Source organism: Siphateles boraxobius, unplaced genomic scaffold, assembly GCF_051911475.1.
Source record: "Siphateles boraxobius isolate OS27281-9 unplaced genomic scaffold, OSU_SipBor_1 264, whole genome shotgun sequence".
NCBI classification, from domain to species: Eukaryota; Metazoa; Chordata; class Actinopteri; order Cypriniformes; family Leuciscidae; genus Siphateles; species Siphateles boraxobius.
This window is the reverse complement of record NW_027508881.1, coordinates 60,001-82,500: the sequence shown is the minus strand read 5'-3', so window position 1 is coordinate 82,500 and position 22,500 is coordinate 60,001. Positions and strand designations below refer to the sequence as shown.

Below are 22,500 nucleotides of genomic sequence, written 5' to 3'. Positions count from 1 at the left end.
ATCTGGGTCTGGGTCTGGATCTGATCTGGTCTGGTCTGGTCTGGTCTGATCTGGTCTGATCTGGGTCTGGTCCGGGTCTGATCTGGTCCGGGTCTGATCTGGTCTGGGTCTGGGTCTGGGTCTGGATCTGATCTGATCTGGTCTGGTCTGGTCTGATCTGATCTGATCTGGGTCTGATCTGGGTCTGGTCCGGGTCTGATCTGATCTGGGTCTGATCTGGGTCTGGTCCGGGTCTGATCTGGTCTGGGTCTGGGTCTGGTCTGGGTCTGATCTGGGTCTGGGTCTGGATCTGATCTGATCTGGGTCTGATCTGGGTCTGGTCCGGGTCTGATCTGGTCTGGGTCTGGGTCTGGGTCTGGATCTGATCTGATCTGGGTCTGATCTGGGTCTGGTCCGGGTCTGATCTGATCTGGGTCTGGTCCGGGTCTGATCTGGTCTGGGTCTGGTCTGGGTCTGATCTGGTCTGATCGGGGTCTGATCTGGGTCTGGATCTGATCTGATCTGATCTGGGTCTGATCTGGGTCTGGTCCGGGTCTGATCTGGTCTGGGTCTGGGTCTGGTCCGGGTCTGATCTGGTCTGGGTCTGGGAATGTTATACCCACTGATAGTCGTTTGCTGTTGATGACTGCTTTAGCGCTGTATACAGTGAAAGAGCTGCTACTGTAATCGACTGTTCTGTTCTCAGGCCTTGATCTGCAACTACAGTAATCCATACATTTTATTTATTTATTTATTTGAATTTTAATAGTGCACTGACCTCAGATCAGCTGATTATAGAGATAATTGAGTGACTCTGATCACCTATTGATCATTGATTGATTGATGACTGTCTGTTCAGTGTGTGTGTGTGTGATTGACACACAGACCATCAGAAGGCGTGATGCGTCAGAGACGCTCAGTGTCAGTTTATATACATGCATGAAAACACACACATCTAGTTTCTGCCTTCAGTAAGAGAAGTGTCGTCACGTCAGACTGACTGTGTTTGAGTGTGTGTTTAATAGCAGAATTGAACTGAAAGTGAGTGTGAGGAAGATTCATGACATTCCCATATTCTTCCATTTGTGTTCATTTTCAATAGTTATGGTTTTCAAAACATCTCATATTTGAGCTTCTTCCTCTGACTGGCGGTGTCACGTGACGTGTGGTTTGGGGCTGTCAGACTCAGACGTGTGTGTGTGTGTGTGTGTGTGTGAGCGTCAGCTGTGGTCAGACATGTGTGTGTGTGTGTGTGTGTGTGTGTGTGTGTGTGTGTGTGTTAGTGTTAGAGAGTGTCAGCTGTGGTTTCAGACTGAAGGGAAGCAGCGATGTGATTTACTGCTGATTTCTTGCACAGCGTAACTCTAAAAAGCTAAAAGTTATCATAATCTCTATGCTATAATTAGGGCTGGGCGATATGGCCAAAAAAACATATCTCGGTATTTTCATAACTTAACATTTCCACATCAAATGTCCCGACTCCTGAAACGCGAGAGTCTAGAGTCGCCGCCTGCAGTGCAGCGCGATTGGCTTTCCTTGTGTAACCTATTTTGAGAGACAGAGAAGACGCGGCATTGGCAGAATCACTCACGCTGTTTGTGAAATTGCGTCTCGCAGAAAGTTTTAAAATGACTGATTTGATCTTATTATCTGTTAGGTTAAATTTACTCATAGGCCTACATGCTAGATTGAATGAATGTTTGCGGGAATTTCCCGCATTATAAACGCAAGACCTGCGGGAATAATTAAAATGATGCGCAATACCCGCAATCCCGCACCGAAATTCGAGCCCTGTAATGTTATTTTTTAAATTTGATCTATGTTGATTATATGAAAAGGGAACCGGTTGAGATGAGTAAGATAGGATCATAAGATGCGCAATATATCGGGAGACTTATGGAGTTGGTCAGAAATGATTTTGACCACTTCATTAAGTTTTGTTTTGTAGAAAGCCTTTCTTTAAAGGGAATTTCGTTTTATATAAATTGTATCTTAATTTTAATCAATATTTCATCAACCAATTGCCTGGATTTAATAAATAAGAAGCAAATGTAGCAGACAATATAATCAGGACACGGAAGCTCCGGTGCGTGAAGTGGAGCTCGTCTCTTAAATTAACAGAAACTCAGCGTATAAGCCAGATATGAGCAATATATCTATAGAAAGCTTGAAATGTCTACTTTTAAACAAAACAATTCACATCAAACAGAAATGGGCTGCTCTGTTTATGTAGGCTAATCCGTATGAAGTGTGCATGTCTCTCTATATCGCGTTCACTACTGCAAAGACGGCGAATCAGCATCGTCAACTTTATCTCTGCAGCCGACACTGACACAGAAAACACTAGTTTAACAGTAAACAATCATGCAGTTCAAGCTTTATGCGTGCGCTTGAGATGCGGAATAGCCAATATATTACGTAAACGCTAGGTTTATATTCTCTCCCATATATATTTAAGTAATTAAATTGATATAAATATTAGTGCTGGGTAGGGCTGGGCGATAAATTGATTTTATCGATTAACTCGAATGTGTAGTTTTCGCCGATTTTTTTTGAATGAAAATCGGTTTTCTCTTTAACAACCGCCGACGCTCCCATCTGGGCTCCCGTAGTTCCGACCGGGCTCAGCGCTTGCCATGATAGAGATACAAAAACAACATGGCAAATGAGCAAGACCCGGCAGCAGAAGCACACCCGCCGAAAACATTTACAAGCTGAATCTGCAGGGCCGCCAACTCTCACGAGTTCACTGTGAGAGACGCAATTCTGTCACTTTTTACACGCTCTCACGCCACACAACCATTTTCTCACGAGAAGAGAAAAATCGCGAAGCAACGAGGACACTGACACCGACAGACAAGACAGAGCAGGTTACTATCGATATCAAACAGATACTCAGCTCTCAGATTCTGTCAGTTTTATTACGAAATTCAAACAATAAACACAGTTTTGGCGCTTGTAAATGTGACGTGAAAGAACGCTGGCAGATCTCAGTTCAAGCGGCACATGACCCGAACATCTGTTACTCTTTACTACAAACTTACCGAGATGTAATAAAATCGATCGATCAGTGTTCTTCAACCGCGGAAAGATGTCCATAAAACAGCTGGAGAACAACATATGCCACGTAACGTTACGTTTACCTCAGGATGGCTTTTAATGACCCATAGCACGCATGTTAGTTGGACTTAAAATAATTGCTATAGAGAGTATTTTGCTAAATATGATAACTATATTACACATTTATTATATTTTTACCTATATCATTAAAATAGTATAACGTTGTTATTATAAAAAACGCATTATATTTAATTTGAGTTAGTTTTAACCTTTAATAATACCAGCTGACAGGGCTCTCTGTATGTTTACAGCATTAGGTGACTTTTTTTAATAATTAACACCACATTAACGTATCTACTGTACCTATTTATCCAAAGGAATTTATATTGAATCAAGATCAGAATCATCGTCTGGCATCGTTGCTATGCAACCATAAGCTGCGCTCTCCGCATCATGTGGACTGAAGCTGCGTGATTCGTAAGTGCACTGCGAAGTTAAAGATGGCGGCGAGGACCACAACATCAAATGGCAAACGTAATGAAAGAGTTCTGCATGGTCCTCTAAACCCGAACCCGCAGTTATTAACAGAACACAGACAGAAACACTAGCGTTGGTCTGTACCCGACCCGACCCGTTTGAGTAAAACCGCAGCTGCATTAAATCTCCTACATGAGGTAACGCTAGCCAGAAATCATTTCCTCACAGGCTAGCCTAACACCAGCAATAAAACCAAGTCATTCTGAGTCAATGCAATTAATTAAACATTGCATTAGACAACACTAGTAAGATAATAAAATGTTTAAGTAGGCTTTAGTAAACTTAAAGCTGGTCAATATTTTAGCAGATTCACTCGGCTTTTAACGCGCTTCTCTCGTCTGAAACTCTGCCGCGTGAGAAATAGGCTAAAACTTTTATTCGAATTGTGAATATATTAAATAGCTTACATAAAACATGAATTTTGTGAACCGTTACACCGCTACTTATTACAGATGTTGATCTACCTCAAAGTTTGCCTTGATTGTTCTAGTTTCTTAAATACTTACTTTGTTTATCTTAATATAAGACATGAAGAAATTTTCGTTTACATTTTATTTTGTTTTTGACTGCTAAATATAATATAATTTGTTGTTTGCCTTAATGTGTATAAATAATTAATTGTATCGCACAGCCCTATATTCACATAGAACACAGCTGTTTTACATCGGGTTAATGTTTCAAAATATTAGTTTTTTGTTTTTTTTAAATAAATGCAGCCTTGGTGAGCAGAAGAGACTAATTTTAAAAACATTGAAAATCTTACTGATCCAAAACTTTTGACTGGAAGTGTGCGTCACACAAAAGAAAAGAACATCACAACTTCAAGCCGACTTTAATTAATAATAATGTCCCTTTACTACTGTAGTTGATGATGTTGCTTGAGTCTCTTGGCAGATGTGAGGCGTCGCTCTCACACCCAACACACACATCCATCACACACATTCCTCACACACCCATCACACACACACACACACACACTCAGATCAGCTGACGCGCCCCTCTTCCTGTTTACACTCCAGCTGAACCTGTCTGAGTGACATCATCACAACCAGATGTTAATCTGAGTGTGTTTTCTGCTCTTCTGTTTCCTGAGACGTGGGCGTGTCTTCCTGAGTTAGCATGAGCGAGTTTAGCATGAGCGAGTGAAGAAACCTCGGCACAATACGCTTATTTCACACATCCGTTATTTTGCAATCGAAAGTGAGGCTCCAGTGGGAAGAACCCCGGAAGTATTAACAACAATGCCTTGGACTACCGACCTGAAGCTGCTGCCGCGATTTACACTATTGGATGTTTATATCCAATATAGGATATGTAGATATAGTTCGTTCCTGCTTATTTTTTTACTTTCTGAAAAAAAAATTATAAATGAATTTCACTGTATTAAGTCTAAAGTATGAAAAATGTATGTACATTTTTAGAATAACTAATTTCTACATTAAACACAACAATCCGTCATCGCATTCGCGACTCTCCTGTGATTAAAGGCGACTCTTCCGGTTTTCTTCCCGCCGGAGCCTCGCTTTCCATTTCAAAATAACGTCTGCGTGAAATAAGCGTATAGGGCTTTGTGTTGATGCTGGAGTTGGACTGTGTGTGAGTCTCAGTGCAGATTACAGTGGCATAAGCAGAAGGGAGTGAAGCCTGTGTGTGTAACGGACACTTGAGCTCAGGACACACACACACACTTGAGTTTCCCAACTCGTCATGTGACCTGCGATTACAGCGTCCCTGTAATGGATCTAAACGCATGAAGCTCGGCGTCTCATTGGCTGAGACTTCTGTTGTCTCTAGAGCCTATAAAATCACTTTGATTTCTTACAAATTACATTTTTTCTGTTTTCATTTTTATAGATTCCATTGAAATCGAGAAAATTGTACAATCTAACAACAATTTAGTAAAAGTTAATACATTAACAATAATTTACAAAAAATAAGTTTTCAGGGCCCCTATGAAAATATGCTTTATTTTTTCTCAAATTCCATGTTTAACATCAATTTTTCTGGATTCCACCTAAATGGTTTAAAACAATTTTAATGATCAATAAACAAACATGATAAGCGTGCAGATTTCAATAACAGTCTTTAATATTCACAGACACTAGTCCATCTGATAAGTGTACAGCCCTGATTTAGATTTTTTTCATCCAAAATTTTCCAAATCCTGTGACATTCTGCATTTTACTGTAAATTCCATGTTTAACTCTTTGCATGAGTGGGTCTGAAACTGTAAAGACGTTATTCGCCAGAGAAACCAGCGCAGCATCTTTATAATGTTGCAGAGTAGCTCTAGTCTCATGCGTCCTCATGTGAACTACAGGAAGTGATGCGTTGTTCCTCTGCCGCTGTGTGTGTGTTCAGATCCAGACGTTTGGCGTGGAGGCGGCGTGCGCGACCGTGGACGAGCTGACGGCTGGGCTGGCCATGGCACAGGTCCTGCAGAAGATGTGTGTGAGACACCAGCCAACACAATCCTTTCATTTCACCATAACAATGGCACAATATAGTTTCTTTGTGATTTTAAGATTATGATGCCAGAAAAATTGATTACATTGAAATTTCATAAAATTGCATTGATCAAGGGCTTCAGTCAATTTTCAGTCTGTCAATTCCATTTCAATGGTTTTATAAAGTTTTAATGATCAAAAAAAAGAAAAAAAAGAAAAACATGCAGACTTCAGAATTAAAAAATTAAACACTGCATAGTCATTGCTGTATGAATTAAATACACATTAACGCTTATTAAAGTTTAAAATTTTTCAATGAAGTATTCAGTAAAGAGCAGTGAGTGATGAGGCAGTTATGACCGTAAACAGAGGCAGTTATGAACGTAGACAGAGGCAGTTATGAACGTAGACAGAGGCAGTTATGAACGTAGACAGAGGCAGTTATGAACGTAAACAGAGGCAGTTATGACCGTAAACAGAGGCAGTTATGACCGTAGACAGAGGCAGTTATGAACGTAAACAGAGGCAGTTATGAACGTAGACAGAGGCAGTTATGAACGTAAACAGAGGCAGTTATGAACGTAAACAGAGGCAGTTATGAACGTAAACAGAGGCAGTTATGAACGTAGACAGAGGCAGTTATGACCGTAAACAGAGGCAGTTATGACCGTAAACAGATGCAGTTATGAACGTAAACAGAGGCAGTTATGAACGTAGACAGAGGCAGTTATGAACGTAAACAGAGGCAGTTATGAACGTAAACAGAGGCAGTTATGAACGTAGACAGAGGCAGTTATGAACGTAAACAGAGGCAGTTATGAACGTAAACAGAGGCAGTTATGAACGTAGACAGAGGCAGTTATGAACGTAAACAGAGGCAGTTATGAACGTAAACAGAGGCAGTTATGAACGTAAACAGAGGCAGTTATGAACGTAAACAGGGGCAGTTATGACAGTAAACAGATGCAGTTATGAACGTAGACAGAGGCAGTTATGAACGTAAACAGAGGCAGTTATGAACGTAAACAGAGGCAGTTATGAACGTAGACAGAGGCAGTTATGACCGTAAACAGAGGCAGTTATGACCGTAAACAGAGGCAGTTATGACCGTAAACAGAGGCAGTTATGACCGTAGACAGAGGCAGTTATGAACGTAAACAGAGGCAGTTATGAACGTAGACAGAGGCAGTTATGAACGTAAACAGAGGCAGTTATGAACGTAAACAGAGGCAGTTATGAACGTAAACAGAGGCAGTTATGAACGTAGACAGAGGCAGTTATGACCGTAAACAGAGGCAGTTATGACCGTAAACAGATGCAGTTATGAACGTAAACAGAGGCAGTTATGACCGTAAACAGAGGCAGTTATGAACGTAGACAGAGGCAGTTATGAACGTAAACAGAGGCAGTTATGAACGTAAACAGAGGCAGTTATGAACGTAAACAGAGGCAGTTATGAACGTAGACAGAGGCAGTTATGACCGTAAACAGAGGCAGTTATGACCGTAAACAGATGCAGTTATGAACGTAAACAGAGGCAGTTATGAACGTAGACAGAGGCAGTTATGAACGTAAACAGAGGCAGTTATGAACGTAAACAGAGGCAGTTATGAACGTAAACAGAGGCAGTTATGAACGTAAACAGATGCAGTTATGAACGTAGACAGAGGCAGTTATGAACGTAAACAGAGGCAGTTATGACAGTAAACAGATGCAGTTATGAACGTAGACAGAGGCAGTTATGAACGTAGACAGAGGCAGTTATGACCGTAAACAGAGGCAGTTATGAACGTAAACAGATGCAGTTATGAACGTAGACAGAGGCAGTTATGAACGTAGACAGAGGCAGTTATGAACGTAAACAGAGGCAGTTATGAACGTAAACAGATGCAGTTATGAACGTAGACAGAGGCAGTTATGAACGTAAACAGAGGCAGTTATGAACGTAGACAGATGCAGTTATGACCGTAAACAGAGGCAGTTATGACCGTAGACAGAGGCAGTTATGACCGTAAACAGATGCAGTTATGACCGTAGACAGAGGCAGTTATGAACGTAAACAGAGGCAGTTATGAACGTAAACAGATGCAGTTATGAACGTAGACAGAGGCAGTTATGAACGTAAACAGAGGCAGTTATGAACGTAGACAGATGCAGTTATGACCGTAAACAGAGGCAGTTATGACCGTAGACAGATGCAGTTATGACCGTAAACAGAGGCAGTTATGACCGTAGACAGAGGCAGTTATGAACGTAAACAGAGGCAGTTATGAACGTAAACAGAGGCAGTTATGAACGTAAACAGATGCAGTTATGAACGTAGACAGAGGCAGTTATGAACGTAGACAGAGGCAGTTATGAACGTAAACAGAGGCAGTTATGAACGTAAACAGAGGCAGTTATGAACGTAAACAGATGCAGTTATGAACGTAGACAGAGGCAGTTATGAACGTAAACAGAGGCAGTTATGAACGTAGACAGATGCAGTTATGACCGTAAACAGAGGCAGTTATGACCGTAAACAGAGGCAGTTATGAACGTAGACAGATGCAGTTATGACCGTAAACAGAGGCAGTTATGACCGTAGACAGATGCAGTTATGACCGTAAACAGAGGCAGTTATGACCGTAGACAGAGGCAGTTATGAACGTAAACAGAGGCAGTTATGAACGTAAACAGAGGCAGTTATGAACGTAAACAGATGCAGTTATGAACGTAGACAGAGGCAGTTATGAACGTAGACAGAGGCAGTTATGAACGTAAACAGAGGCAGTTATGAACGTAAACAGATGCAGTTATGAACGTAGACAGAGGCAGTTATGAACGTAAACAGAGGCAGTTATGACCGTAGACAGATGCAGTTATGACCGTAAACAGAGGCAGTTATGAACGTAGACAGAGGCAGTTATGAACGTAAACAGAGGCAGTTATGAACGTAAACAGAGGCAGTTATGAAGGTAAACAGAGGCAGTTATGAACGTAAACAGAGGCAGTTATGAACGTAGACAGAGGCAGTTATGAACGTAAACAGAGGCAGTTATGAACGTAAACAGAGGCAGTTATGAACGTAAACAGAGGCAGTTATGAACGTAGACAGAGGCAGTTATGACCGTAAACAGAGGCAGTTATGACCGTAGACAGAGGCAGTTATGAACGTAGACAGAGGCAGTTATGAACGTAGACAGAGGCAGTTATGACCGTAAACAGGGGCAGTTATGACCGTAAACAGAGGCAGTTATGACCGTAGACAGAGGCAGTTATGAACGTAGACAGAGGCAGTTATGAACGTAAACAGAGGCAGTTATGAACGTAGACAGAGGCAGTTATGAACGTAAACAGAGGCAGTTATGAACGTAAACAGAGGCAGTTATGAACGTAGACAGAGGCAGTTATGAACGTAAACAGAGGCAGTTATGAACGTAAACAGAGGCAGTTATGACCGTAAACAGAGGCAGTTATGAACGTAGACAGAGGCAGTTATGAACGTAAACAGAGGCAGTTATGAACGTAAACAGAGGCAGTTATGAACGTAGACAGAGGCAGTTATGAACGTAGACAGAGGCAGTTATGAACGTAAACAGAGGCAGTTATGAGGCAGTTATGAACGTAAACAGATGCAGTTATGACCGTAAACAGAGGCAGTTATGAACGTAAACAGAGGCAGTTATGACCGCAAACAGAGGCAGTTATGACCGCAAACAGAGGCAGTTATGAACGTAAACAGATGCAGTTATGACCGTAAACAGAGGCAGTTATGACCGTAGACAGAGGCAGTTATGAACGTAAACAGAGGCAGTTATGAACGTAAACAGAGGCAGTTATGAACGTAAACAGATGCAGTTATGAACGTAAACAGAGGCAGTTATGAACGTAAACAGATGCAGTTATGACCGTAAACAGAGGCAGTTATGACCGTAAACAGATGCAGTTATGACCGTAAACAGAGGCAGTTATGAACGTAAACAGATGCAGTTATGACCGTAAACAGAGGCAGTTATGACCGTAAACAGAGGCAGTTATGACCGTAAACAGATGCAGTTATGACCGTAAACAGAGGCAGTTATGACCGTAAACAGAGGCAGTTATGACCGTAAACAGAGGCAGTTATGACCGTAAACAGAGGCAGTTATGAACGTAAACAGATGCAGTTATGACCGTAAACAGAGGCAGTTATGACCGTAAACAGAGGCAGTTATGACCGTAAACAGAGGCAGTTATGACCGTAAACAGAGGCAGTTATGACCGTAAACAGAGGCAGTTATGAACGTAAACAGAGGCAGTTATGAACGTAGACAGAGGCAGTTATCAACGTAAACAGAGGCAGTTATGACCGTAAACAGAGGCAGTTATGAACGTAAACAGAGGCAGTTATGAACGTAAACAGAGGCAGTTATGACCGTAAACAGAGGCAGTTATGACCGTAAACAGAGGCAGTTATGACCGTAAACAGAGGCAGTTATGACCGTAAACAGAGGCAGTTATGACCGTAAACAGAGGCAGTTATGAACGTAAACAGAGGCAGTTATGAACGTAGACAGAGGCAGTTATCAACGTAAACAGAGGCAGTTATGACCGTAAACAGAGGCAGTTATGAACGTAAACAGAGGCAGTTATGAACGTAAACAGAGGCAGTTATGACCGTAGACAGAGGCAGTTATGACCGTAAACAGAGGCAGTTATGACCGTAAACAGAGGCAGTTATGAACGTAAACAGAGGCAGTTATGAACGTAAACAGAGGCAGTTATGACCGTAAACAGAGGCAGTTATGACCGTAAACAGAGGCAGTTATGACCGTAAACAGGGGCAGTTATGACCGTAAACAGAGGCAGTTATGACCGTAAACAGATGCAGTTATGAACGTAAACAGAGGCAGTTATGACCGTAAACAGAGGCAGTTATGACCGTAAACAGAGGCAGTTATGACCGTAAACAGAGGCAGTTATGAACGTAAACAGAGGCAGTTATGAACGTAAACAGATGCAGTTATGACCGTAAACAGATGCAGTTATGAACGTAAACAGATGCAGTTATGACCGTAAACAGATGCAGTTATGACCGTAGACAGAGGCAGTTATGACCGTAGACAGAGGCAGTTATGACCGTAAACAGAGGCAGTTATGACCGTAAACAGAGGCAGTTATGACCGTAAACAGAGGCAGTTATGACCGTAAACAGAGGCAGTTATGACCGTAGACAGAGGCAGTTATGAACGTAAACAGAGGCAGTTATGAACGTAGACAGAGGCAGTTATCAACGTAGACAGAGGCAGTTATGAACGTAAACAGATGCAGTTATGACCGTAAACAGAGGCAGTTATGACCGTAAACAGAGGCAGTTATGACCGTAAACAGAGGCAGTTATGACCGTAGACAGAGGCAGTTATGAACGTAAACAGAGGCAGTTATGAACGTAAACAGAGGCAGTTATGAACGTAAACAGGGGCAGTTATGAACGTAGACAGAGGCAGTTATCAACGTAGACAGAGGCAGTTATGAACGTAAACAGATGCAGTTATGACCGTAAACAGAGGCAGTTATGACCGTAAACAGAGGCAGTTATGACCGTAAACAGAGGCAGTTATGACCGTAGACAGAGGCAGTTATGACCGTAGACAGAGGCAGTTATGAACGTAAACAGAGGCAGTTATGAACGTAAACAGGGGCAGTTATGAACGTAAACAGAGGCAGTTATGAACGTAAACAGAGGCAGTTATGACCGTAAACAGATGCAGTTATGAACGTAAACAGATGCAGTTATGACCGTAGACAGAGGCAGTTATGAACGTAAACAGAGGCAGTTATGAACGTAAACAGAGGCAGTTATGAACGTAAACAGATGCAGTTATGAACGTAAACAGAGGCAGTTATGACCGTAAACAGATGCAGTTATGAACGTAAACAGAGGCAGTTATGACCGTAAACAGATGCCGTTATGACCGTGGACAGAGGCAGTTATGACCGTAGACAGAGGCAGTTATGAACGTAAACAGAGGCAGTTATGAACGTAAACGGATGCAGTTATGACCGTAAACAGATGCAGTTATGACCGTAAACAGAGGCAGTTATGAACGTAAACAGATGCAGTTATGACCGTAAACAGAGGCAGTTATGACCGTAAACAGAGGCAGTTATGACCGTAAACAGATGCAGTTATGACCGTAAACAGAGGCAGTTATGAACGTAGACAGAGGCAGTTATGAACGTAAACAGAGGCAGTTATGAACGTAAACAGAGGCAGTTATGAACGTAAACAGAGGCAGTTATGAACGTAAACAGAGGCAGTTATGAACGTAAACAGATGCAGTTATGAACGTAAACAGAGGCAGTTATGACCGTAAACAGAGGCAGTTATGACCGTAAACAGAGGCAGTTATGACCGTAAACAGAGGCAGTTATGACCGTAAACAGAGGCAGTTATGAACGTAGACAGAGGCAGTTATGAACGTAAACAGAGGCAGTTATGAACGTAAACAGAGGCAGTTATGAACGTAAACAGATGCAGTTATGAACGTAAACAGAGGCAGTTATGACCGTAAACAGAGGCAGTTATGACCGTAAACAGAGGCAGTTATGACCGTAAACAGATGCAGTTATGACCGTAAACAGAGGCAGTTATGAACGTAGACAGAGGCAGTTATGAACGTAAACAGATGCAGTTATGAACGTAAACAGATGCAGTTATGACCGTAAACAGATGCCGTTATGACCGTGGACAGAGGCAGTTATGACCGTAGACAGAGGCAGTTATGAACGTAAACAGAGGCAGTTATGAACGTAAACGGATGCAGTTATGACCGTAAACAGATGCAGTTATGACCGTAAACAGAGGCAGTTATGAACGTAAACAGATGCAGTTATGACCGTAAACAGAGGCAGTTATGACCGTAAACAGAGGCAGTTATGACCGTAAACAGATGCAGTTATGACCGTAAACAGATGCAGTTATGACCGTAAACAGATGCAGTTATGACCGTAAACAGAGGCAGTTATGACCGTAGACAGAGGCAGTTATGAACGTAAACAGAGGCAGTTATGACCGTAGACAGATGCAGTTATGACCGTAAACAGAGGCAGTTATGACCGTAAACAGAAGCAGTTATGACCGTAAACAGAGGCAGTTATGACCGTAAACAGATGCAGTTATGACCGTAAACAGAGGCAGTTATGACCGTAGACAGAGGCAGTTATGAACGTAAACAGATGCAGTTATGACCGTAGACAGAGGCAGTTATGACCGTAGACAGAGGCAGTTATGAACGTAAACAGAGGCAGTTATGAACGTAAACAGAGGCAGTTATGAACGTAAACAGAGGCAGTTATGAACGTAAACAGATGCAGTTATGACCGTAAACAGAGGCAGTTATGAACGTAGACAGAGGCAGTTATAAACGTAGACAGAGGCAGTTATGAACGTAAACAGAGGCAGTTATGACCGTAAACAGATGCAGTTATGACCGTAGACAGAGGCAGTTATGAACGTAGACAGAGGCAGTTATGAACGTAAACAGAGGCAGTTATGAACGTAAACAGAGGCAGTTATGAACGTAAACAGAGGCAGTTATGAACGTAAACAGAGGCAGTTATGACCGTAAACAGAGGCAGTTATGACCGTAAACAGATGCAGTTATGACCGTAGACAGAGGCAGTTATGAACGTAGACAGAGGCAGTTATGAACGTAAACAGAGGCAGTTATGAACGTAAACAGAGGCAGTTATGAACGTAAACAGAGGCAGTTATGAACGTAAACAGAGGCAGTTATGAACGTAAACAGATGCAGTTATGACCGTAAACAGAGGCAGTTATGAACGTAGACAGATGCAGTTATGACCGTAAACAGAGGCAGTTATGAACGTAGACAGAGGCAGTTATGAACGTAAACAGAGGCAGTTATGACCGTAAACAGAGGCAGTTATGACCGTAAACAGAGGCAGTTATGACCGTAAACAGAGGCAGTTATGACCGTAAACAGATGCAGTTATGACCGTAAACAGATGCCGTTATGACCGTGGACAGAGGCAGTTATGACCGTAGACAGAGGCAGTTATGAACGTAAACAGAGGCAGTTATGAACGTAAACGGATGCAGTTATGACCGTAAACAGATGCAGTTATGACCGTAAACAGAGGCAGTTATGAACGTAAACAGATGCAGTTATGACCGTAAACAGAGGCAGTTATGACCGTAAACAGAGGCAGTTATGACCGTAAACAGATGCAGTTATGACCGTAAACAGATGCAGTTATGACCGTAAACAGATGCAGTTATGACCGTAAACAGAGGCAGTTATGACCGTAGACAGAGGCAGTTATGAACGTAAACAGAGGCAGTTATGACCGTAGACAGATGCAGTTATGACCGTAAACAGAGGCAGTTATGACCGTAAACAGAAGCAGTTATGACCGTAAACAGAGGCAGTTATGACCGTAAACAGATGCAGTTATGACCGTAAACAGAGGCAGTTATGACCGTAAACAGAGGCAGTTATGACCGTAGACAGAGGCAGTTATGAACGTAAACAGATGCAGTTATGACCGTAGACAGAGGCAGTTATGACCGTAGACAGAGGCAGTTATGACCGTAGACAGAGGCAGTTATGAACGTAAACAGAGGCAGTTATGAACGTAAACAGAGGCAGTTATGAACGTAAACAGAGGCAGTTATGAACGTAAACAGAGGCAGTTATGAACGTAAACAGATGCAGTTATGACCGTAAACAGAGGCAGTTATGAACGTAGACAGAGGCAGTTATAAACGTAAACAGATGCAGTTATGACCGTAGACAGAGGCAGTTATGAACGTAGACAGAGGCAGTTATGAACGTAAACAGAGGCAGTTATGAACGTAAACAGAGGCAGTTATGAACGTAAACAGAGGCAGTTATGAACGTAAACAGAGGCAGTTATGAACGTAAACAGATGCAGTTATGACCGTAAACAGAGGCAGTTATGAACGTAGACAGATGCAGTTATGACCGTAAACAGAGGCAGTTATGAACGTAGACAGAGGCAGTTATGAACGTAAACAGAGGCAGTTATGACCGTAAACAGAGGCAGTTATGAACGTAAACAGAGGCAGTTATGAACGTAGACAGATGCAGTTATGACCGTAGACAGAGGCAGTTATGAACGTAGACAGAGGCAGTTATGAACGTAGACAGAGGCAGTTATGAACGTAAACAGAGGCAGTTATGAACGTAAACAGAGGCAGTTATGACCGTAAACAGATGCAGTTATGACCGTAAACAGAGGCAGTTATGAACGTAGACAGAGGCAGTTATGAACGTAAACAGAGGCAGTTATGAACGTAAACAGAGGCAGTTATGAACGTAGACAGAGGCAGTTATGAACGTAGACAGAGGCAGTTATGAACGTAGACAGAGGCAGTTATGAACGTAGACAGAGGCAGTTATGACCGTAAACAGAGGCAGTTATGACCGTAAACAGATGCAGTTATGACCGTAAACAGATGCAGTTATGACCGTAAACAGATGCAGTTATGAACGTAAACAGAGGCAGTTATGAACGTAGACAGAGGCAGTTATGAACGTAAACAGATGCAGTTATGACCGTAAACAGAGGCAGTTATGAACGTAAACAGAGGCAGTTATGAACGTAAACAGAGGCAGTTATGACCGTAAACAGAGGCAGTTATGAACGTAAACAGAGGCAGTTATGACCGTAAACAGAGGCAGTTATGAACGTAAACAGAGGCAGTTATGACCGTAAACAGAGGCAGTTATGACCGTAAACAGAGGCAGTTATGACCGTAAACAGAGGCAGTTATGAACGTAGACAGAGGCAGTTATGAACGTAGACAGAGGCAGTTATGAACGTAAACAGAGGCAGTTATGAACGTAAACAGATGCAGTTATGACCGTAAACAGAGGCAGTTATGAACGTAAACAGAGGCAGTTATGACCGCAAACAGAGGCAGTTATGACCGCAAACAGAGGCAGTTATGAACGTAAACAGATGCAGTTATGACCGTAAACAGAGGCAGTTATGAATGTAGACAGAGGCAGTTATGAACGTAGACAGAGGCAGTTATGAACGTAGACAGAGGCAGTTATGAACGTAAACAGAGGCAGTTATGAACGTAAACAGAGGCAGTTATGAACGTAAACAGAGGCAGTTATGAACGTAAACAGAGGCAGTTATGAACGTAAACAGATGCAGTTATGACCGTAAACAGAGGCAGTTATGAACGTAGACAGAGGCAGTTATGAACGTAAACAGATGCAGTTATGACCGTAAACAGAGGCAGTTATGAACGTAAACAGAGGCAGTTATGAACGTAAACAGAGGCAGTTATGAACGTAAACAGAGGCAGTTATGAACGTAAACAGAGGCAGTTATGAACGTAAACAGATGCAGTTATGACCGTAAACAGAGGCAGTTATGAACGTAGACAGAGGCAGTTATGAACGTAAACAGATGCAGTTATGACCGTAGACAGAGGCAGTTATGAACGTAGACAGAGGCAGTTATGAACGTAAACAGAGGCAGTTATGAACGTAAACAGAGGCAGTTATGAACGTAAACAGAGGCAGTTATGAACGTAAACAGAGGCAGTTATGAACGTAAACAGAGGCAGTTATGAACGTAAACAGAGGCAGTTATGAACGTAAACAGAGGCAGTTATGACCGTAAACAGAGGCAGTTATGAACGTAAACAGAGGCAGTTATGAACGTAGACAGATGCAGTTATGACCGTAGACAGAGGCAGTTATGAACGTAGACAGAGGCAGTTATGAACGTAGACAGAGGCAGTTATGAACGTAAACAGAGGCAGTTATGAACGTAAACAGAGGCAGTTATGACCGTAAACAGATGCAGTTATGACCGTAAACAGAGGCAGTTATGAACGTAGACAGAGGCAGTTATGAACGTAGACAGATGCAGTTATGACCGTAGACAGAGGCAGTTATGACCGTAAACAGAGGCAGTTATGAAAGTAAACAGAGGCAGTTATGAACGTAGACAGAGGCAGTTATGACCGTAAACAGAGGCAGTTATGAAAGTAAACAGAGGCAGTTATGAACGTAGACAGAGGCAGTTATGAACGTAAACAGAGGCAGTTATGAACGTAAACAGAGGCAGTTATGACCGTAAACAGAGGCAGTTATGAACGTAAACAGAGGCAGTTATGAACGTAGACAGATGCAGTTATGACCGTAGACAGAGGCAGTTATGAACGTAGACAGAGGCAGTTATGAACGTAGACAGAGGCAGTTATGAACGTAAACAGAGGCAGTTATGAACGTAGACAGAGGCAGTTATGAACGTAGACAGATGCAGTTATGAACGTAAACAGAGGCAGTTATGAACGTAAACAGAGGCAGTTATGAACGTAAACAGAGGCAGTTATGAACGTAAACAGAGGCAGTTATGACCGTAAACAGAGGCAGTTATGAACGTAAACAGAGGCAGTTATGAACGTAGACAGATGCAGTTATGACCGTAGACAGAGGCAGTTATGAACGTAGACAGAGGCAGTTATGAACGTAGACAGAGGCAGTTATGAACGTAAACAGAGGCAGTTATGAACGTAAACAGAGGCAGTTATGACCGTAAACAGAGGCAGTTATGAACGTAAACAGAGGCAGTTATGAACGTAGACAGAGGCAGTTATGAACGTAGACAGAGGCAGTTATGAACGTAGACAGAGGCAGTTATGAACGTAGACAGAGGCAGTTATGACCGTAAACAGATGCAGTTATGACCGTAAACAGATGCAGTTATGACCGTAAACAGATGCAGTTATGAACGTAAACAGATGCAGTTATGAACGTAAACAGAGGCAGTTATGACCGTAAACAGATGCAGTTATGACCGTAAACAGATGCAGTTATGACCGTAAACAGATGCAGTTATGAACGTAAACAGAGGCAGTTATGAACGTAGACAGAGGCAGTTATGAACGTAAACAGATGCAGTTATGACCGTAAACAGAGGCAGTTATGAACGTAAACAGAGGCAGTTATGAACGTAAACAGAGGCAGTTATGACCGTAAACAGAGGCAGTTATGAATGTAGACAGAGGCAGTTATGAACGTAGACAGAGGCAGTTATGAACGTAAACAGAGGCAGTTATGACCGTAAACAGAGGCAGTTATGAACGTAAACAGAGGCAGTTATGACCGTAAACAGAGGCAGTTATGAACGTAAACAGAGGCAGTTATGACCGTAAACAGAGGCAGTTATGAACGTAAACAGAGGCAGTTATGACCGTAAACAGATGCAGTTATGACCGTAAACAGAGGCAGTTATGACCGTAAACAGAGGCAGTTATGACCGTAAACAGAGGCAGTTATGAACGTAGACAGAGGCAGTTATGAACGTAAACAGAGGCAGTTATGAACGTAAACAGATGCAGTTATGACCGTAAACAGAGGCAGTTATGACCGTAAACAGAGGCAGTTATGAACGTAGACAGAGGCAGTTATGAACGTAGACAGAGGCAGTTATGAACGTAAACAGATGCAGTTATGACCGTAAACAGAGGCAGTTATGACCGTAAACAGAGGCAGTTATGAACGTAAACAGAGGCAGTTATGACCGTAAACAGAGGCAGTTATGACCGTAAACAGATGCAGTTATGACCGTAAACAGAGGCAGTTATGACCGTAAACAGAGGCAGTTATGAACGTAGACAGAGGCAGTTATGAACGTAGACAGAGGCAGTTATGAACGTAGACAGAGGCAGTTATGACCGTAAACAGATGCAGTTATGACCGTAAACAGAGGCAGTTATGACCGTAAACAGAGGCAGTTATGAACGTAGACAGAGGCAGTTATGAACGTAGACAGAGGCAGTTATGAACGTAGACAGAGGCAGTTATGAACGTAAACAGAGGCAGTTATGACCGTAAACAGAGGCAGTTATGACCGTAAACAGAGGCAGTTATGAACGTAGACAGAGGCAGTTATGAACGTAGACAGAGGCAGTTATGAACGTAAACAGAGGCAGTTATGAACGTAGACAGAGGCAGTTATGAACGTAGACAGAGGCAGTTATGAACGTAGACAGAGGCAGTTATGAAGGTAAACAGAGGCAGTTATGAACGTAGACAGAGGCAGTTATGAACGTAGACAGAGGCAGTTATGAACGTAGACAGAGGCAGTTATGAACGTAGACAGAGGCAGTTATGAACGTAGACAGAGGCAGTTATGAACGTAGACAGAGGCAGTTATGAACGTAGACAGAGGCAGTTATGAACGTAGACAGAGGCAGTTATGAAAGTAGACAGAGGCAGTTATGAACGTAAACAGAGGCAGTTATGAACGTAAACAGATGCAGTTATGACCGTAAACAGATGCAGTTATGACCGTAGACAGAGGCAGTTATGACCGTAGACAGAGGCAGTTATGACCGTAGACAGAGGCAGTTATGACCGTAAACAGATGCAGTTATGACCGTAAACAGAGGCAGTTATGACCGTAAACAGAGGCAGTTATGAACGTAGACAGAGGCAGTTATGACCGTAAACAGGGGCAGTTATGAACGTAGACAGAGGCAGTTATGAACGTAGACAGAGGCAGTTATGAACGTAGACAGAGGCAGTTATGAACGTAAACAGATGCAGTTATGACCGTAGACAGAGGCAGTTATGACCGTAGACAGAGGCAGTTATGACCGTAGACAGAGGCAGTTATGACCGTAAACAGATGCAGTTATGACCGTAAACAGAGGCAGTTATGACCGTAAACAGAGGCAGTTATGAACGTAGACAGAGGCAGTTATGACCGTAGACAGAGGCAGTTATGACCGTAGACAGAGGCAGTTATGACCGTAAACAGATGCAGTTATGACCGTAAACAGAGGCAGTTATGACCGTAAACAGAGGCAGTTATGACCGTAAACAGAGGCAGTTATGAACGTAGACAGATGCAGTTATGACCGTAAACAGATGCAGTTATGACCGTAGACAGAGGCAGTTATGACCGTAGACAGAGGCAGTTATGACCGTAGACAGAGGCAGTTATGACCGTAAACAGATGCAGTTATGACCGTAAACAGAGGCAGTTATGACCGTAAACAGAGGCAGTTATGAACGTAGACAGAGGCAGTTATGACCGTAAACAGGGGCAGTTATGACCGTAGACAGAGGCAGTTATGACCGTAGACAGAGGCAGTTATGACCGTAGACAGAGGCAGTTATGACCGTAGACAGAGGCAGTTATGACCGTAAACAGATGCAGTTATGACCGTAAACAGAGGCAGTTATGACCGTAAACAGAGGCAGTTATGACCGTAAACAGAGGCAGTTATGAACGTAGACAGATGCAGTTATGACCGTAAACAGATGCAGTTATGACCGTAGACAGAGGCAGTTATGACCGTAGACAGAGGCAGTTATGACCGTAGACAGAGGCAGTTATGACCGTAAACAGATGCAGTTATGACCGTAAACAGAGGCAGTTATGACCGTAAACAGAGGCAGTTATGAACGTAGACAGAGGCAGTTATGACCGTAAACAGGGGCAGTTATGACCGTAGACAGAGGCAGTTATGACCGTAGACAGAGGCAGTTATGACCGTAGACAGAGGCAGTTATGACCGTAAACAGATGCAGTTATGAACGTAAACAGAGGCAGTTATGAACGTAGACAGAGGCAGTTATGACCGTAAACAGGGGCAGTTATGAACGTAGACAGAGGCAGTTATGAACGTAGACAGAGGCAGTTATGAACGTAGACAGAGGCAGTTATGAACGTAAACAGAGGCAGTTATGAACGTAAACAGATGCAGTTATGACCGTAAACAGATGCAGTTATGACCGTAGACAGAGGCAGTTATGAACGTAGACAGAGGCAGTTATGACCGTAAACAGATGCAGTTATGACCGTAAACAGAGGCAGTTATGACCGTAAACAGATGCAGTTATGAACGTAAACAGAGGCAGTTATGAAGGTAAACAGAGGCAGTTATGAAGGTAAACAGAGGCAGTTATGAACGTAGACAGAGGCAGTTATGAACGTAGACAGAGGCAGTTATGAACGTAAACAGAGGCAGTTATGAACGTAAACAGATGCAGTTATGACCGTAAACAGATGCAGTTATGACCGTAAACAGAGGCAGTTATGACCGTAAACAGAGGCAGTTATGACCGTAGACAGAGGCAGTTATGACCGTAGACAGAGGCAGTTATGAACGTAGACAGAGGCAGTTATGACCGTAAACAGAGGCAGTTATGACCGTAAACAGAGGCAGTTATGAACGTAGACAGAGGCAGTTATGACCGTAAACAGGGGCAGTTATGAACGTAGACAGAGGCAGTTATGAACGTAGACAGAGGCAGTTATGACCGTAAACAGAGGCAGTTATGAACGTAAACAGAGGCAGTTATGACCGTAAACAGAGGCAGTTATGACCGTAAACAGAGGCAGTTATGAACGTAGACAGAGGCAGTTATGACCGTAAACAGGGGCAGTTATGAACGTAGACAGAGGCAGTTATGAACGTAGACAGAGGCAGTTATGAACGTAAACAGAGGCAGTTATGAACGTAAACAGATGCAGTTATGACCGTAAACAGATGCAGTTATGACCGTAAACAGAGGCAGTTATGACCGTAAACAGAGGCAGTTATGACCGTAGACAGAGGCAGTTATGACCGTAGACAGAGGCAGTTATGAACGTAGACAGAGGCAGTTATGACCGTAAACAGAGGCAGTTATGACCGTAAACAGAGGCAGTTATGAACGTAGACAGAGGCAGTTATGACCGTAAACAGGGGCAGTTATGAACGTAGACAGAGGCAGTTATGAACGTAGACAGAGGCAGTTATGAACGTAGACAGAGGCAGTTATGAACGTAGACAGAGGCAGTTATGAAGGTAAACAGAGGCAGTTATGAACGTAAACAGATGCAGTTATGAACGTAGACAGAGGCAGTTATGAACGTAGACAGAGGCAGTTATGAACGTAGACAGAGGCAGTTATGAACGTAGACAGAGGCAGTTATGAACGTAAACAGAGGCAGTTATGACCGTAAACAGAGGCAGTTATGAACGTAGACAGAGGCAGTTATGACCGTAAACAGAGGCAGTTATGACCGTAAACAGAGGCAGTTATGAACGTAGACAGAGGCAGTTATGAAGGTAAACAGAGGCAGTTATGAACGTAGACAGAGGCAGTTATGAACGTAGACAGAGGCAGTTATGAACGTAGACAGAGGCAGTTATGAACGTAGACAGAGGCAGTTATGAACGTAAACAGAGGCAGTTATGAACGTAAACAGATGCAGTTATGACCGTAAACAGATGCAGTTATGACCGTAGACAGAGGCAGTTATGACCGTAAACAGAGGCAGTTATGAACGTAAACAGAGGCAGTTATGAACGTAAACAGAGGCAGTTATGAACGTAAACAGAGGCAGTTATGACCGTAAACAGAGGCAGTTATGACCGTAGACAGAGGCAGTTATGACCGTAAACAGAGGCAGTTATGAACGTAAACAGATGCAGTTATGACCG

At 42.7% G+C, this 22,500-nt stretch overlaps 1 protein-coding gene across 5 annotated transcripts in view; it reads left to right on the top strand.

The window, feature by feature from the left end:
• Window positions 1-22,500, top strand: part of LOC143752347 (protein Hook homolog 3-like) — a 78,696-nt gene that overhangs the window by 3,274 nt on the left and 52,922 nt on the right. For all 5 annotated transcript variants that reach the window (XM_077245496.1, XM_077245497.1, XM_077245494.1 and 2 more), the window contains exon 2: window positions 5,938-6,023. In XM_077245496.1, coding sequence (XP_077101611.1) covers window positions 5,938-6,023 — 86 coding nt within the window. The remainder of the gene's footprint in view (window positions 1-5,937; window positions 6,024-22,500) is intronic.